The 19,787-nt window shown below is 43.9% G+C and overlaps 1 protein-coding gene across 5 annotated transcripts in view; it reads left to right on the forward strand.

The window, feature by feature from the left end:
• The window catches only part of GRINA (glutamate ionotropic receptor NMDA type subunit associated protein 1), a 226,766-nt gene that overhangs the window by 165,842 nt on the left and 41,137 nt on the right, over positions 1–19,787 (forward strand). For all 5 annotated transcript variants that reach the window (XM_078686431.1, XM_078686429.1, XM_078686432.1 and 2 more), the window contains 3 exons: positions 4,745–4,872; positions 8,917–9,117; positions 10,620–10,748. In XM_078686431.1, the coding sequence (XP_078542557.1) occupies positions 4,745–4,872; positions 8,917–9,117; positions 10,620–10,748 (458 nt within the window). The remainder of the gene's footprint in view (positions 1–4,744; positions 4,873–8,916; positions 9,118–10,619; positions 10,749–19,787) is intronic.

Raw genomic sequence — 19,787 nt, forward strand, 5'->3', positions numbered from 1 at the left:
CTCATGTAGACACTGATCCTGATTTTATATCCTAGCCGTCCATCGCCACCTGATGATGCATCTGCTTACCATTATCTTATAGTCAGAGCAGCCACTTTTCATCAAGTACCTTTATAGAAGGACTAAATAGAGGAGGATTTTCTCTTTTAAAATGTATCTAATACACAGAGAGGCACAGTACTTACCACGTCTAAACGGTATGACACTTAAAATTCTGTCAAAGCAAGAATAGTTACTCCTCTCATTGATAAAAAGTACAAACCATCACCTTCAGACCCCATTTTTATGAATAGTCAATTAACCCCAGACTCTTTAGTGGTGTCCAATGCTAGAAATGGGGATAACTCCCAAACAACTGGAGAAGCAACACCACTAGAAAAAGAATCCAAACTTATGGATGCCTCTGGCAAAAGAGTTGCAGCACAAGCAGCTAATTATTGACATATAGCTAATAGCCAAGCATTTCTAGTAAGGTACAACAGGGCCCACTGGGACGAAATGAAGGGCCTTCTCCAACATCTGCCACAGGAGCACAGAAAAAGAGGTCAAGAGATTGTTAATGAAGGCATCACCAACAACTCTGTTAAATGTGCATTAGATGCAGCCGACACTGCTGCTCGGAGTATAAATACCAGTGTCCTAATAAGAAGACATGCATGGTTAAAGGTGTTAAGTTTCAAACCTGAGGTATAACAGACCATACTGAACCTCCCATTTGACAAAGAACATCTCTTTGGGCCACAGGTGAACACAGTCCTTGAAAATATGAAAAAGGACACCGAGATAGCAAAATCCATGGGAGCGCTACAAACAAACACCTATAGAGGTTCCTTTCGTAGGCCCAATTTCAAACAAGGGGCAAGGACAGCTTCCACAGATACCTCTGGTTCACAATATAAAACTCCAGGAAAAACCTCAACAACTAAAACCTAAAGAGGTACATACAGAGGTAACCATTTTAAAGGAAGAGGCAAAGGAAACCATACACGTTCTTCAAATTCTAACAATAACCATACTCCTTCACCTTTCCCCCACAACACCAAACACCAGTTGGGGATCATCTTCAACAATTTCTCCAAAACTGGAAGTCCGTTACAACATTATCCAACATGGTTATTATCTGGAACTCAGAATAACTCCTCCAAATATTCCACCTCACAAACACATACTATCCATAGAACACCAAATCCTTCTGCAACAAGAAATGACAGCTCTGAGCAAAAAGGAGCAATAGGACCAGTTTCACCACAATTTCCCGGGAGAGGAGTGTATTCACTATACTTCCTAAGTCCCAAAAAAGATGCATCTTTCAGGCCCATTATAGATCTCAAACCACCAAATCATTACATATTATAAGAACATTTCCATATGGTCACTCTGCAAGAGATCGTTCCTTTATTACAAAAAGGAGACTTCAGGGCAACCCTAGATCTAAAGGACGCTTATTTGCCTATACCAATTCATCCTGCGCACAGAAAATACCTCAGATTTCTTTCAGGGAAATCATGATCAGTTCAAAGGTCTTCCCTTTGGAATCACTACAGCACCAAGAGTATTCACAAAGTGCTTAGCAGTTGTGGTAGCACATCTGTATAGAGAAAGCATTCATGTCTTCCCTTCTCTAGACGACTGGCTAATCAAAGCAAACACATTCATACTTTGCAAGCAAAACACTCAACAGACCCTAGATTTAGTAACTCAACTAGGGTTCACTGTCAACCTACAAAAATCTCATCTACAGCCAGCTACTACTCAAGCGTTTCTACGGGTCACTCAACACAAATCTATCTTTAGCATCCCCAAACACAGACAGAATGCGCAATATATTAACATTCATGCAACAATTTCAAACAGGAACCACATTCCAGTGAAAATATTTCTCAGACTTGTGGGCATGATGGCATCTTGTATTTACATAGTCCCACATGCCAGACTCAACATGAGACCTCTACAACAATGTCTCTACCAGCAATGAGCTCAGTCACTGGATCAACTTCACGATCTAGTGTTGGTTAGCAGCCGCACGTCTCACTCTCTGCAATAGTAGAATCCACAAAATCGAACCAAAGGGCGGCCGTTTCAAGACCCTGTTCAACACAAAACTCTAACAACAAATGCATATCTAACAGGAAGGGGAGCCCATCTCCACAAGCTTACTATTCAGGGACTATGGGATTCCAAACACAAGAATCTCCATATAAATCACCTAGAGCTGCAAGCTGTTCATCTAGCGATCAAAGCCTTCCTAATTCACCTACAACACAAAGTTGTTCTTATTCGAACAAACAATATGACAACAATGTATTATTTACAAAAACAGGGTGGGGGACACTCTCTCCAATTATCTGTTAGCTCAAAAAATATGGAAGTTAGCAATACACCACAACATTCATCTATTAGCAGACCAAGACCCAGGAACAAGTAATCAGATTGCATACTTTTTGAGCATATCGCAACAAGTCCACGAATGGGAATTTCAACCCAATGTTCTTCAACCATATTTTCGCAAATGTGGATTCCCAGAGATAGATCTGTTTGCAACAAAAGAAAACGCAAAATGCTCACACTTCGCAAGCAGATATCATCACCCTGAGTCCAAAGGCAATGCTCTATGGATGAACTGGCCAGGGCTATTTGCATACACTTTTCCACCTCTTCCACTACTTCCATTAGTGGACAGGAAACTCTGGCAAACATCATTCACCATAATACTAATAGCTCCTACATGGGCTCGACAACCGTGGTTCTCAACACTCATGGAACTATCTCTAGTCCCACATGAGAAGCTTCACCTCAAACCGGACCTTCTCACACAGAACCATGGGACATTAAGACATCCCAATTCCAAAGAAATGAATCTTGCAATTTGGCTCCTGAAGTCTTCGAGGTTGAATACTTAAATTTGCCTCACTACAGTATGACATTCTTAAAGAAGCTCACAGACCAACTACAAGGCAATGTTATGCAGCAAAATGGAAACGTTTTGTTATATTCTGTCATAAACATTATGTGAATCCTCTTCAAGCAAAGGTGCAAACACTTATTTTATACCTATTGCATTTACAAACTGCTGGATTAAGATATACTTCTATAAGATTACATCTTGCAGCTATTGCCGCATAACTCCAGTATAGACAACACATATTAATGTTTAAAATTCCTGTTATAAAAGCTTTCATTGAGGGACTTAAAAGAATAATTCCCCCTGGATTTCCACCTGTCCCAGCATGGAATTTAAACATTGTCCTAAGAAGACTAATTGGGTTCTCCTTTTGTACCATTACATTCTTGTCAGTTGCAATATCTTTCATGGAAACTTGCTTTTTTAATTGCTATTACTTCTCGTAGAAGAGTCTGTGAAATTCAGGCATTAACCCTGGAAGAGCCTTTCTTTCAACTACACAAGGATAGGTTAATGCTTAGAACTAGACCTAAATTCATACCAAAAGTAATTTCCAGTTTTCATATTAATCAATACATTGATTAACTTGTGTTTTTCCCACAACCTGACACAGTTGCCAAAAGGGCATTACACCCTTTTGATATAAAAAGGGCATTAATGTATCACATTGACAGGATTAAATCAGTTAGGAAAACTAAACAATTGTCTGTTGCCTTTGCACCTCCTCGTTTAGGGAAAGCGATTTCTAAATCGGGCATTTCAAGATGGATAATTAAATGCATACAGATGTTAGGCAAAGGCTAAACGACTTTTACCTGTTGCATCAAAAGGCCACTCCGCTAGGAAAATTGGAGCTTAGATGGCTTTTTTTAGGAAACATTCCTGTTGCTGATATTTGCAAAGCAGCAACATGGTCCACGCCATACACCTATACAAAACATTGTTTGGGTGTATTTGCACGCCAACAAGCCAATGTTGGTCAGGGAGTACTTAAGATTTTTTTCTTCAAACTGCAACCCCCACAGGTTAACCACTACATGGAAGAGGGACTGCTTTACAGTCTATGCAAAGCATGTGTATCCACAGCACCCATGCCTTGAACAGATTATGTTACTTACCCTGTAAGCATCTGTTCTTGGCATGTACTGCTGTAGATTAACATGCGCCATCCCTCCTCCGCAAATTCTTGTGTAGGTTGCATTTCATATACTTTATCTCATACGAACGCATGGCCATCTCAATGCTTACATTCCCAGCATTCTTTACATTCTCACCTACCCACTGTAAAACAATCTTCAGATAGCGTCGATTACCATGCACAGTATTCCCAAGAGGAGGAGTCACACAGCCTTTGTGATTTGAAGAAAACCTCTTGGAACAAAAATAACTTTGAGTCATCCAAGCCCAACACTAGATGACGGACTCATGCAAAGCATGTGAATCTACAGTACTACATGCCAAGATCAGATGCTTACAGGATAAGTAACATGATCCTCCAAGCGATTATTACCCCTTGATAACAGAATATGCGTGGCATGTAAATCTGACACAAAGATGCTGCAAAGCTACTACAGGTATGTAATATGTTCATGTATGTTTTGTTGTGTGTTTTCTATGCTTTTCTCCGTAAGAAAAGAAACTAATCGCAGTAACCTCCTTAGGAGTGTAGATATTAAATCTGTTTTGAACTTAGGTGATTAGACTTTATATCTGTACCATTCTACATGATGGGTACATGTGGTAAATCTTTCTTTAGGTGTGCCATCAGTGTACCCTACCTACACCCCTGGGGAGTGCTGCTGTGACGTGCACTGAATTGAGGTGTCTTTTTCTTTCCTATAGCGGATTTTGACTCTCCAGTCCATGGTGGTGGTTACCATGAGGATGGGCCGCCCTCGTACTGCGACAACCAAGAGTTCCCCACAAATCACTGGGATGACAAACAAATTCGCCGGGCTTTTATCCGCAAGGTGAGAACAGTAGGACTTGTGATGTACAGCGGCGCAGGGTCATGGTAGGGTGTGGATGATGTGACCGTGGTGCTTCGCCTGTGGAACCGAGGGGTTTGTGGCACATTTGTAGCACAGAGTCTGTCATGGTGAGTTCCATGGTTGTGAGGTAGAGGTGTTGAGCTCCTGGGGCAGAGTATCAGGTGTAGGGTGGTGGTGCATTTGTAGGGCAGAGGAAAGATTTATTAAACGGTGGGATGGTGCGTGGTGTTTGTGCAGATTGTGATGGTAGACACTGATATTTGCGCTGAAGCATGTTACAATACCAGTCAATCTGCCACAAATGTGTGATCATGGACTCATCATACAAAACCTTTTGGAGAAAGTAACCATCCTTACAATTGCCTACGGACAGCCACCCAACACCAACAAAACTGGACCGTCCGCACTGTGGTGGACCAGTGCCAGCAGGCACTCCTGACCGCCATCACACACTCTTGCATGGCACCAGCTGTGCACCTCCCTGTCCTTAGCTGTTGTAGAGTCACACAGGTGCGCAGCGAAGGACTGCTTCCAAGGCCTGGTCGCTTGGTGTATGGTTCTCCTTGCGCCAGCCTCTGGTACCATTCACAACTATTGGTTGAGGATGGACTGGGCTCAACATGTTCGACTTGCACGATAGTCATGGTATTCCTTGATATTTCTTCCTCAGAGTGTAAAGCCCCTAATATTCTTGTACATACTCTGGGTCATAAACCGTAATGGCCAAACTTCTTCTATGGATGTATCGCATTCTTCACCAAGAGAGAACGCATAAGCGTGGGCATTGCTGATATTTGTGACGGCACACTGTCCATCTCACAGATGCCACTTTCTGACACTCCAAGAGTCATGAAATGCCTCTGGCTCCCAAATATTCCACCTTGTTGCTATTCTGCTAACGTCTGCCTGTTAGATACATGTCCAGCCTACGGGATCTCCCTGATGTGATTGGAGACTTTGATGTGAGATACGCATCTCTCTCAGTTGTTGAAGATTTTAATCTTGGGACACATGGCAAATGTGTCATCTTCCTTTTCTTCATTATTTGAGGTGGGCTTCCACCAACCAAACCCGCCTACTACCAAATTGTCTCACAACAGCAGGATGGGTCAGTGGAGACCTTCTGAAAAACTGTTTTACCTAATTGCGAAGATCCCTGTGGCTTTTACTCTGGTGTGCTTTGTGCCAGCATAATCTTCATTCTTACTTAGTACCCAGCATCAAACCAATTTTAAATACTTGAAGCAGGCCAACCACAGGGTGGAAAAATCATAAGCAGCCATTAGGGGACTGTGTACCTGTATGATAAGAGCTTCTACATTGGCTGTCAGTTGAGTGAAGAGTGTCTACTCGTCAGGCTCTGCAGCTGCAGCCAAAGGTAGACCAATAGGACCCTGTAAGCTTGTCATCTCTTCAGCTTCTTCTACTCATTGAATTTCCAGAATTCCGAATTCCTCAACTATATGAGAACCGTAACCATTTCTTCCCTGATGAAATTAGAAAAATAAGGCAAGGGATGTCTACGACTTCCAACCAGTGTCTCACCAGTGTCTCTCCTCGAGCTCGAACTATTTCCCCTTTTCTGACTTCAGAGAGTGACCGCCGAGGACATGGATTCAAGTCTTAGAGCACTGAAGCTCCCACTCGCCCAGCGACCCAGCTCTGGCATGGCTGCTTGGTCAGTTCTTTCCCATCACTGCCTCTGCCAGCTGCCATTTATTCAGAAGCAGAGTTCATTCAAGAAGGGACTTGGGGTTTTCTGCCCAGAGCCCAAGCAGAACACTCATATTCCAGGTATTACCAGCCTGCTAATGCTAGATAAAGAGCTAGATAAATGGTGGTATCCTAGTTACACCTGTTTATGGTGTAGGCCTGAGTATCGTTTGTGGTATCTGCTAAGGCTTGTGCCAAGTTAGAAAAACAACCCGCCTTCGTTTTTTTTTGGTGGTTTTTTTTAACTGTAAGCATAGAGCATTACATTTAAGCCCTAGCCCTGTTAAGGAAAAAAGTTATGTACCACAGCTTGAAAATTAGGTGTTAAACCCATTTTAAGAAACACCCCTGCCCTTTACCTGAGGAGCTCAGTTCGGTTCCGTACCTGTAGGCGTTGCGCGCTAACCTTACGCGTTAGCAATGTTCTGAACCGGTGGGGATTTGGGAATGAATAGTTCCCAGAGTTGTTGTGCTGTGTCGAAGAGGCACAGTTGTGCGTTTCCACCCCTCTTTTCCAACGTTTGAAATTCAGATAACTACTGAAAGACACAGACGTAATGTACAAACATCCCCTGTCCCATTACCAGAGGTGCTGTGCTGTCCATGTGTTGTGCGTTCCCAACCTAGCACAAACTAAGAAGTAGGCTTCAGTAACGGAGACACAAAGTGTACAAGTAAACCGCACAATGGCACACCACTGCCTTAGGCCCTACACGGTAGCCGTGTTGGAACGTCAAACCTTGTAATAAAAGGAGTGGCTGTGCTTCTTTATTTAAGGCTCTTTGCTGTTACTTGGAGCAAATCATCTGTGGTTTGCTCATAGACTAATTAATCGTGCTGGTACCCGGAGCAATTCATCCGTCTCTTTTCTTGCCAGCCTCTGCTGCTGTCCCATCCGAGACGTCTTCAGTGCACCACCGATCTCCATGGCGGAAAAAATAATCTGAGAGCCTGCACACACACGATGGGGGTTGTAGCCTTACCAGGGGGGGGTCAGGTTTCGCAACATCCCACAGAAAAATACAAAGCACTTTCCGAACTCCAACCACTAGATGGCGGAATATGCACAGCATAGTGAATCCAGAAAGATCTTCAAGCTGCAAAACTACACCGACAGGTAAGAAACTATTCGTTCTTTCTCATCACTGCCTCTGCCAGCTGCCATTTATTCAGAAGCGGAGTCAATTCAAGAAGGGACTTGGGGTCTTCAAGCAGAACACTCATATTCCAGGTATTACCAGCCTGCTAATGCTAGATAAAGAGCTAGATAAATGGTGGTATTCTAGTTACACCAGCTGCCTTTCTCCCCCATGGCCAGGCCTTAGCCCTAAGAGGGGCAGTGGTGGATTGTAGCGCTCTCTTAGTAATCACTGAGTATGTTTTAATGATGGTGTGAGTCAAGCATTATGTTCCTACAATGGACGTCAGGTCCTGACTCAAGATAGACTGCAAGGTGCCGCCTACTGCAGAAGGACTCCATCTCTTGTCAAGAGGACACTTTACAGTTTATTTTCTGACAAAAAGTATTACATCCAGACCTCAAGCAAAACCTTTGCCTTCGTAAAGCCCCTTTGGATTTATTTCAACAGGCGAACCATGTGCGGGATGAAGAGAACTCTTCTTTTTGATGATCACACAAATTAAATGCTTGACTGGACCACAATTAAAATGTACTGCCTTTGTTGGTTAATAAGAGAGTTCTATGAACCACTATTACTCCTCCATGAATAAGTGCATGTTGAGGTCACCCCAAGAGGATCACGCACGCGAGCATGGAACTCGTAATATCTAGCATCTCTGAACATGTGCACCTAAGACCTCCGATCTATATCTATCTTGGGCTTTGGACCTGGTCATGAGGCTGAAGTGCCCGGCTTGGCTTCTGTGATGATGCCTGGTGGTTCTCTGATCTCGGTGTAGGCTGCAAACTGGTCAAGCTGGCCCTGCAGGCTGGGTGGTGCATCGGACAGAACATTTATAAAATATGGTTCTGATATTCTTGTGCGATAGTGAATGTGATTGGGGGTGGTACACTTGTAGGACAAACGGACACAATAGTGCGTAGCGCTTTGAAGGCTTGAAGAGAGAGATGTGAATGGTGTGGAGGTATGGTTGAAGGACAGAGATAGTGCTTTGTGTAGGAGGTGATTTGGTTTTAGGTGAATTTGTTGTACGAAGGATGAGCTTGTGAGGTTTAGCTTTTTAATGGCGGCACAAGAGGGTGTCCAACACATTTAGACTGGTGCACGTGTACCTGGGAGCTACATATGCCTGCTTACCTTTGCGTTTGATTTCCTCCACCCTCTGTAGGTCTTCCTGGTTCTCACTCTCCAGCTGCTGGTCACCTTCTCTTTTGTCTGCATATTCACCTTTGTAGAGGGCGTGAAGGTTTATGTTCGTCGCAACCGCTGGACGTACTACGTTTCCTACGCAATTTTCTTCGTCTCGCTGATCACCCTGAGCTGCTGCGGGGAGTTCCGGCGCAAGCACCCATGGAATCTTGTGGCTCTGGTAAGAAGCAGAATCCTGCACCCTCACAATGACAAATCTTCAGCTCCCCTCATACTGGCTGCAACTTAAGCAGAGACTTGCTAGTACAGGATACACTCTAGAGATGCATGGCTGGTCTTCCCTATGACAGCCCGTCATGCGGAAGAAACATGCGTGACACATGGTGGAGCACTGCATGCTAGCTTCTGCTTTGCTAGACCACATGTCTGTCCATGCCTGAAAAGGACAGGCTGATTGGATCTTCTGTGCTATACATGCTTGGACAATCATACACTGTGAGGTCTTGAGGAAAGATGTATAGGTTGAAGAGGGGGAAGTCAGTGTGTCAGTCAGTCCCGGTCCCCTCTATACTCACTGCTGCTCGTCTGTCCCTACTGTGGCCTGATTCTACATGTACAATATTAGAGAACTAGGGACCAGATGTACAAAATTCTTCATTTGCGACTCTTAACTAGAGATTCTGTACAAATCACTATTAGGGAATTGTAAATTGGTGTGCACAACAATAGCAATTTCCTAATAGCGATTTTGTAAAGAATAGGAATTGTTATTAGGAAATCGCTATTTAGGCAATGCTAAACCATTTGTTCCTATGTACCTAATGGCCCATAGGTACGAATAGTTTTGCATTTCTTAAAATGGGAAATTAGGAAATGCAACATCAAGGGTGCCTTTGATTTAAGGCCCCCCTTGATGCACCCCAAATACATCTTAGACTTGAAAAGTTCACACAAGCCCTACAGGCATGTGTGAGTTTCATGACTCTTTAAAAAAAATATCATTTTGAGGTGCTTTTTTAAATTGCACATAGTTACCATCGAATCAATGGTAATTGCATTTCCTAAATGCCCATTTTGCATTTAGGAAATGTGTACACGTGCTTCAGGAATCACAAATAGGAAATCCCTATTTGTGATTTTCCTATTTAGGTATCGCAAAATGCGATTTCTACTGGGTAGAAATTGCATTTTGCAACCACGTTTAGGGCTTTGTACATAGCCAATGATGATTTTGCTTTTCTTAAGGGTCCGAAATAGTGATTTGGTCCGTTAAGCAATGCAAATTTGCTTCGTACATCTGGCCCTAGATGGGTAGTGCGATAAGAGGGTGTCAATGTGTGAGTCCGTCCGGTAGCTTCTGTTTTGCCTGCTACTCCTTAGTTCACACTGTGGCCTCCATATCAGCTTGTATTGTTAGATACTAGATGTGTGGGTCAGACGAGGCCCATCAGTACACCTTCTACTCTCATCCTCTGCTCCTTTGTCCCCAGTGTGGCCTGACTCTCTGCATGTATCATGGATTCAAGTCCAGGTGGCGGCACGGTGGAGGGGTCAGTGCGTGAGTCATTCCTGGCCTTACCCACTTGCACCTGCTTCTTCTCTGTCCCAGTGTAGCCTGGTTCTGTACTTGTATTATGAGGGTCAAGCTGTACAGCACGAGGGATGGCATTGCTGTGTGAGTCCTGATAACCCCTGTGCTCATCTGCTGTCCTCTCTCCCCAGTCCGTCTTGACGCTCAGCTTGTCCTACATGGTCGGCATGATTGCCAGCTTCTACGACACAGAAATCGTCATCATGGCTGTAGGGATCACGGCCGTTGTCTGCTTCACCGTCGTCATCTTCTCTTTACAGGTACGTGCGTGGAATGTGATTGGCGTGTTTGGAAAGTGCAGGGACAGTGTGGGTACCAAAATACTTGTGGTGTTGCCATAGCGTGAACATAGCCAAAAGGTAGCTAAACACTGTACACAATCAAAATAAGATAGTCCGCAAGTGATGAGAAGGGTAGCTGCAAACGGAGCTAGGCTATGGGTGGATTTAGACTTTGGCGGATGGGTTACTCCGTCACAACGGATATACCTTTGCTGAAACATAAATCTCATAGGATATAATGGGATTTATATTTATATGAGTCACCATTGTGACAGAGTACCCTGTGTGCCGAAATCTCAATCTGGCCCGAATTCTGCACCATATACAAACGTTTCTCTTTGGCTCTTTCCTATCTTGAAGCAGGGTTGGGCAGTTCAGACGGATATGGGATGTTATTCCAGACCTTGAATAGATGAAGAAAGTCAGCTGTTTTATTCCATTATGCTACATGTCCTGTCTGACGCTGTCCTGGCTACAGGTGTGAGACGAGCCACCGTGGATGGAGAGTCTGCGGCAACGGTGCTGGTCAAGATGACGTTTAGATAATGCAGCTAGATGTGAAGATTGTGTCGAGAAAGAAGGGTTTGGGTTATTGCACGCTTTTATAAAGTTTGAAACAGTTTAAAACCTTAATTGAATGGAGTTCCTCAATTCCCACCCCTCTCCCTCCTTCCCCAATAAAACAATGGCGGCTTCTTTAAGGATTGTAATGTGGTACTTTTTTCAGCGGTTTGAAAGAGTAACAACAACATTTCCCTTCACTGTGTGCATTTAATTCTTTATGCCTTGTTCTCATAGGCCATTTATTAAAACTTTTTTCCTAGTAATACAGGATACATAATCAGTCAGATTAGCTTTATTCGATTTTGGTTTAAAATCATAAAAGCAGCAACAATACATAAGTAAATACCTTAACATTTCATTACAAAGTTAATATCAACTATTAAAACAGGTTTAAATAGGTATGACGGATCAGCTAATCAAAATAAGACATTTCATTATCGAATAGGACAACTCTAAAAACAAAAGGGTCATGCATACAGTGCCACAAATTAGCTTAAGGTTCAGGGGGAGAACATCAGGCAAACCTATGTCAGCAGTTTACTTATTAATTGCATACTACCGTGTCAGTTAAGCTAATGGCCTCTTTATAGATGGTTCTCAGAAAATGCAATTTTTAAATAGTGGTTCAAATCTATTAGAGGCTAGAAGGTTAGTGGCGCTAGGTGCACAAGATCCCCTTCCCCAGGAGCTGTATTTCTTTGCCGTTGATCTTAGTAACGGGATGTACTAGAATCTCGGATAGAAGTCGTGCAAGTCCCCAATGCAAATGGGGCCATCTCCTACTTTGGGCTGGCAAAATCGTAGGTAGGGGACAATGTTACTGTTCTTAAATTTAATTAACACCAGGTCCCCAGAGGTGTCTTTGGGCAGCGTACCTAACCACTCCACCCTCCTGACGCTCAGGATTCCACCATCTAGGTCAGGTGGCAAAGGTCTGTTGTTCTGAAGCCAAAAAATAACCTTATTTAACAGGTCCTGATGTGTTTCGTGTTTTCCCTGGCTTAGTGCAGGGACCCCAGAGAGAACAGTCACATATGGGGCGGCTTCAGGAGGTAGGTTAATACGTGGCATTCTTTCTGGATCGGCTCTGGCCACTGTGTGATTAATTAACGGGGATTTTAGTGCTACTTTGGGGCCTGTTGCGATAGGTGTATTAAGAGGTGGTAATTCAGTTTGGACATTCTTACATATGATTGACTTAACCTTTTCGGGGGTAGTGGGAGGATTAGGGCAAATGGGTGTTGCCATCTTATTGGTTGGTGGAGAATTCCTTTTAATTGTTTTCTCAATGCTAGTCAGCCTGTCCCCCAGATCATTAATTTTTATAACCAAAGGTGATATGACAGATAGTAACAATTGCTCGAGCTGAGCCAGTAAAGTCAGTTGGGAGGACGATACAGGGCCATCTATTTTATCCACAGCCATATCCACCATTGATGTGATTGGGTTAGAGGGGGGTAAGGTAGGGCTGGTGTACAATTTTTGAATTTTAGGTTGGTTCTAGTTATCATTTTCCCCGTCATGCTTCCTTTTAATATTAAGACCCCGAGGCGGTGCATTGGCTTGAGTTTTGTCTATATTTAGAGGTAGATCCCGCGGAGTGCCGTTTGAATTGTCTGAAATACTGCCCAATATAGGGGGTGGTGATGCATCCGGGACATACTTAGTGCCACACAGGGCATTGAGATCCTCCCAAATGGACATGATTTGAATACAATACACCAAAAAGCGGCAATAAGCAATACAGTGCAAGTCAGTAAGTAAAATGTGTCTCTGTACCTCCTCCTATGGAAATGTCAGGTGAGGTGGCCCGTCCCGGCCTCCTCTGGCCTCTGAAGGCCGTAGAGGGCCCGCCCTTTGCCCGGGCGCGATCCGCGGGCGATTCCGCGACGCGGGTGGTCTGGTGCTAATTATGCGCCTCCTGGTGCGAGGAATGCGGGCTTCGGCGTCTTCCGCCGCAGGGAAGTCTGGGGATTGTAGTTGTCCCGGTCAGCGTCCCCCTCCACACAGCGGCCGCTATGGGTTGCGTGTTCGGCGGCGGGAGGGAGACAAACAGGCAGGCAGCAGTTTGGCCCGGTGAGAGTGGCGGTTTTTCCCAGGTGAGCCCCCCCCCCGCTCCACCGATGGTCTGGTGCTAATTATGCGCCTCCTGGCGCGAGGAATGCGGGCTTCGGCGTCTTCCGCCGCAGGGAAGTCTGGGGATTGTAGTTGTCCCGGTCAGCGTCCCCCTCCACACAGCGGCCGCTATGGGTTGCGTGTGCGGCGGCGGGAGGGAGACAAACAGGCAGGCAGCAGTTTGGCCCGGTGAGAGTGGCGGTTTTTCCCAGGTGAGCCCTACATACATAATCAATTGTGATAATTAATAAGCAATAATAAGTAATTAATAAGTAAACCAAAGATGGTATCTCCCTGTACTGCCAACACATGTTGTGCCCCTTACACCTGTGCTTGAGACTTTCTCAAGGCTAAAAAAGTTAATAGGTAAATTTTAATGTACAGAAATAAAACAAATTACTAAGTGCATGTCTGTGCCACTGCAAGACGTGAAGCACACAGGTGGGAACTACTGGCGGTGCAGATGGGGGGTGTTACATGTAGTAAACTAAAAAGGAAGAAAAGAGATGTATGATGCAAAAGACAAATTTAAAAATCATTAGAAGTCGCAAAGACGAGGAGGAAGGTTTACAAAGTGGAATGAGACATATTATTGGCAGACATACCTGGAATTGGTCTTGCATAGTTAGATTTTAATGACTGGAGTATTATACAATATGTGAGAAAAGAGAATATATACTGTATAAATTCTCTTTTCTCACATATTAAGCCCGATGGATATTTACAGAAGTAAATAGGTGGATATCCATAGTCGTAGAAAAGGCTTGTTGATTTCAAGGACAGTAGGGATTACTCCAGAAAAGGAGGATGGCGGGAGATGAGAGGTGGAGGCCTTAAGGACTTACCACCAATTTCTATAAGTCCAGAGGCGCGCTCTGGTTGGCCAATCCTGTGGTGAGGTGCCACTGCTGGTTAGAAAGTCACTGCGATCCTGGAATCAGTAAGAGGTCCAGACTTTGGATGTGCCTGCTCCAATGGAAAAGACCGTCCCTTATGTAATTGGTGAAGTGTGTACCACGCCATGTGAGGAACTGGATTCATGGAGGCAGCCATCTTGGAGTGGACATTATTGCATTGCAGCCTATTCAGATTTGAGTGAAAGGGGGTTGGAAGAGATGTTAGAGCTGCAAAAGATCATTAAGTTCCACATGGTTCGGTGAGTGCTGCCCATTATTACATTTTTGAAGGAAGACGCTACTGTGAAGTTTCTGTTGCTCTTGTAGTAACAGCGCAGCCATATTGGACTAGTAAAGCTGCCATGATGGAAGATACAGGGATTGCTTAGAGTGGTGACTGAGTCAAAAATTCATAGTAGATGGTGAAAATGTTATTGTGGCCATGTGCCATCAATTAAGCTGATGGGGGTGGGGAGAGGCATGAAGCGGTCCAATTGGTAGTTTTTTAAACGCAGGAAAATTGTGACTGGACACCTTTGATCAAACCTGTGGATCTGGGGTGGTAAAGACATTATAAAAACCGATTTAGCATAACATTTAAAGAGCTCAAATTTACTACTTTAAGTTTAATGTCAGTCATTGAGTAACATAGCAGCCATATTGGAATGAGGGAGACCTGCCGAGAGATATATTGTTTTGTCAAAGCAGTAAACAAAGACAAAACGAAAAGAAGTGGTGATAATCTGTTTTTGTAGCTGAACAACATCTATCAGATCAGAGAGGGCGGGAGAGAGAAAGTGGGACATATTAAGTAGAAGTGTGATAAATATAATTAATACAAAATGGTTTGAGTATTAATTTGGTATGGGGAGGATGTGGGAAAATAATATTGAGTTGCTCTGCACGTTGAACATGGAACTTATAAACATTAATAAGCCATTGTGCAACTTTGAAATTTACAAGTTCAATAGGGATCATTCATATTTTAAGGTTCACAATGGTTGATCAAGGCACTGTAATAGTTAATTCTGTTACCCTATTAAGTGGTGGGATTTTCCTTAGTTGACGCTGTTGTTAATAAAATACCCTTGCATAAACCTAAGGCTATAATAACATTTTCTCTATTTTTTTATGAAAATCAAAAATAAATCAAGATACAATAATTGTCAAGCTCTCGATTAGAGCCAGTGTTGGAATTCTTCTTATTTGTTCATGTAATTTCTATAGAGTTTAGTCGCATGATTCACAGACTCTTGCATTGGCGTAATATGACTTACTGGTTGCTACCACCTTGACATTTGGGTACGTGGTCAGTCCCAAAGAATTGGAAACCTGCGGGTATGTTGGTGGTGATGAAGTGTTCAGCCAATGGCTGTCCAGTGTCTCAGTTCTTGCTATTCCTGAAGATTGTGCAGGCCCAGCAATGGGAGTCAGTGATGCTCCACCAGGATGGTGGTGTTGAGATCATTTTTCTTACGGCCCTGATTGAAACTAGTATGAGTCTGCTAAGGGGGAGGGTCAGTGTCACCCTCCCACCCACCCTCCCCATGCAAGAGTATGAGGCTAGAACATCCCTTCAGTCATGTTCTTGGAATGGGGTTTCACTTTCTTCAGCAGCGAGAGCTGGCACCAGGCTTCTTTGTTTTCTCGGTCATTTGTTGCTTGAGGGTGAGGACCTGTGTTCAGAGTGAATCCAAGTGAATTTGTGCTAGGTGGAAGTTCAGGTTCCACGCAATTATTCTTGTTTCGTTTTGTGTGGTTGAGTTTTGGGTAGGGGCCGGACATCCAGATCTGGATGAGCTGCAAGCAATGTTTGAGACTTTTGATGTTTGGAGAGGAGGAGACTTTGAAGTACACTTGTGTGTCGTTTAAATGTTGGTAAATGTTGACGCAGTTAACAGCAAGTATCATCCCAAGGGGCTCAGTGTAGAAAAGATGATGGCAACAGAACAAAATGGAGCCCTGGAGGGCTCTGCAGGTGATAGGGGGTTTCTGGGTCCTGGACCAACGTGGGATCAAACTGATAAAATTGAATCGGTAGGAGAAGAAACAGTGGGTGAATCCCATTTATCATTTCAGTGTGTGGATGAGGGTGTTATGGTCGATGGTGTTGATGGCAGCTGACTGGTCCAGCAAATATAAGGAGGCAGGGGTCATCTTTATTTGAGTCAGGAGGGCATTCACTCCAATTTGTAAAGCAGCTTTCCGTGCTTTGAAACCAAATTAATCATTATTTAGGAGATTATTGGCAATGATACGATAATAGAGTTGTGCATAGATCATTGTTTCAGTGATCCTATAACGGAATGGCGGGTGAGCAATGAGCCAGTAGTTGGTGAGGGTATTATGGTGTAGTGGGAGGATCTGGTCTGTCTTGAGCTTCTGGGGGGATTCCTTGAATACGTGAGGCATTGGCGATGATGAGTAGGTAGGAGCTAGGTTCTCCAGAGAGGAATCTGATGAATGACAAAGGCACAGCATCTTCTTGATTGTAGGCAGCTTTGAGAGAGTGGAGGATGCCAATGCCAGGCAGGGGTTTGAATGAGGACCTTTGGGAGGTGCTACATGGAGGGGTGAGTGTGTGGGTTGCAGGCTTCCTATTGTCTGTGCCTTTGGTTTTTCTGTACTTTTTTATGAAAGAAAGGTTTATGACATTTTACTTATCTATGGAGTGTGGGAGTGGAGTGGTTCAGGCAGGGAGTTGATGGACTGATTGATTGTCTTGAAGAGCATTCTGCTTCTGTTGCCAGCTTCATCGATGGTGCGTACTGGCTTTGGCTGAGGTAATGAGTTGTGTGCATTTTGCAGGGCGAGGGTTTCAATAGAATGCATTGCTGTAGTCGAAACAAGAACTGATTATTGCACTAATAAGTGTGAAACCAATGTTAAACAGCAAAAGAGGCAAGACACACTGAGGAGGAATTTAAATATTTGAGGCTTGTGTTTAATAAACAACTACTATAGATGTAACTTCCTATTCATAGCATGTGTGGCTGTAGATACACATTCTGTGCACACTCCTGCTGTCTATTAGTGGGCTCGTACTTTTACAACTTGTTTTTTCTTCAAAGAAGTGTTTTGATTCACAAGATCCAGTGGCAGCGACTCTTCGAGATAATGCACATGGTCAATTGCTCAATTTCCAGAATGTTTTTCTCCAGCATCGGGTAGATAATGCCATTGTTGATACTTAATCTCGGAATGCGACCAAGGCGTCGGTGACAAGGCTTCGAAGAACTGACTCAACGACCACTTGGCGCTTTATGTCAGGAGCAGACAATATTCCGGAAGGGTTGATGGAACGGACCCCAATTTGGAGGTGCTCTCAGTTCAATGCCAAATACCTGACATCTCATCCGACAAGTGGGTACTATCAATAGTACAGCACAGTTACGGTCTAGAACTACCAACCCCAACATACACACAAATACATCCTCAAAGCTCAACACTTACATCTTCTGAAGGAAGAACTAAAGGCCTGTGTTGCCAATAGGTTCATCAAAGCAGTTCCAAAAACACTTCCAAAAAAATGTCAGAGCAGAGAAGTTTATTCACTGTACTTCTTAATCCGAAAGAAGGACAGGACATTGTGACCTATTCTAGATCTAGGATTTTCATATGGTGACCCTTCAGGATGTAAACCATGTTTGCAGGAAGGCTAGTTCTTGACAGCCCTCGACCTCCAAGATGCATATTTTCACATTACCCTCCACCCAGTTCACTGCAAGTACTTGAGGTTCGCGGTAAGTGATCTCCATTATAAATTCAAGGTTTTGCCCTTCGGAGTGTCAACAGCACCAAGGGAATTAACAAAATGTCTAGCAGTAGTAGGGGCTCACCTGCGAAGATAGGGTATTTATATCTTCCCTTATTTGGAAGATTGGCTGATGAAGAGTGCAGACAGAGTCAAAATTGTACAGGAGATACAAGCCACAATATCCCTGCTCCGCAGATTGAGCTTCACGATAAAGGTGATGAAGTCACATCTGGAACCACTCCAGGTCCAACCCTACTTGGGGTCTCTCCTCAACACTATCACAACCAAAGCCTAGCCCAATCCACAGAGAGTTCTCCATTTCCAGAACTAACTGGCCTGGTCTTTTTCAGCCACATCGTCATCTGCCTATCAGGAAGGTAATGCGCCTCCTAGGCATGATGGCTCTTGCATAGCCATTGTACTCCATGCAAGACTGCACTTGCGTTCCCTACTGGAGTACTTAGTGTCACGAGCGGAGGGCAGTCTGGAGGATCTAGTGTTGATTCAGTCCACACTTCATCGTGCCCTGCAATGGTGGAACAGCAACAATCTGCTGCAGCGAAGGGCTTTTATGGCCCACTCCTGTGAGGGACCAATACAAAAGATGTTTCACTCAAGGTTTGAGGGTCACACATGTTAAGTGACAGTTCAAGAAGTATGGACTACTCAACAAAGAACTCATCACACCGATTTTCAAGAGCTCCTTGCAATTCAGCTGGGGCTCAAGGCCTTCCTATCATATATTCACCACAAGGTAATCCTTATAAAAACAGACAATATGATAGAGATGAATAACATACAAACACAGGCAGGTACTTATTCCCTACTGCTGTCTGTTAGCAGAGAACATATGGATATGAGCATTACGACACCACATTCAACTCCTGGCAGAATATCTCTCTGAGTAGACAACAACTTTGTGGACCACCTAAGCAGGTCGCAGCGACAAGTTTATGAGTGGTAACTCCACCCACAAGTCCTTCAGCGGTACTTCCAAATTTGGGGAACACCAAATGTAGATCTGTTCCCAACGTCTGAAAACGCAAAATGCCAGCACCTCGCCTCCAGGAATCATCACCCACAGTCGCTAGTCAATGCACTATGGATGGATTGGTCAGGGATATATGCCTATGCTTTTTCACCTCTCCCACTACTACCATATGTGATGGGGAACGTCAGGCATACCTCTGTCACTCTAATTCTAGTGGCTTCCACATGGGCGTGAAAACTATGGTACACCACCTTTCTTGAGTTGTTGGTGGTCCCTCACAAGAAGCTCCCCAACCAGCAGGACCTTCACACAGCAAACCACAGGACAATCAGACACCCAGATCCAAAACCGCTCAATCTAATTATCTGGCTCCTGACGTCCTAGAGTTTGGGTACCTAAATCTGCTGTCAGAATATATGGACATTCTTAAAGAAGCCGGAAACCCTACCACTAAAACTTGTAATGCAGCTAAATGAAAAGATTTGTATGTTACTGTACAGCTGAAGACATTGACCCTATTAATCCTACTCAACAAAATCTATTTTGCTACCTCCTCCATCTGCAGAGGTCAGGTTTAGCTTACACATCGTAAATCTTTACCTTGCAGTCATTAATGTGAATCTACAAAACAGAGAATGCTGTTCACTCTTTAAAATACCTGTTGTCAAAGCTTTCATGAAAGCTCTGAAAAGGGG

The sequence above is a fragment of the Lissotriton helveticus genome, chromosome 4_1 (assembly GCF_964261635.1).
Source record: "Lissotriton helveticus chromosome 4_1, aLisHel1.1, whole genome shotgun sequence".
Classification (NCBI taxonomy): domain Eukaryota; kingdom Metazoa; phylum Chordata; class Amphibia; order Caudata; family Salamandridae; genus Lissotriton; species Lissotriton helveticus.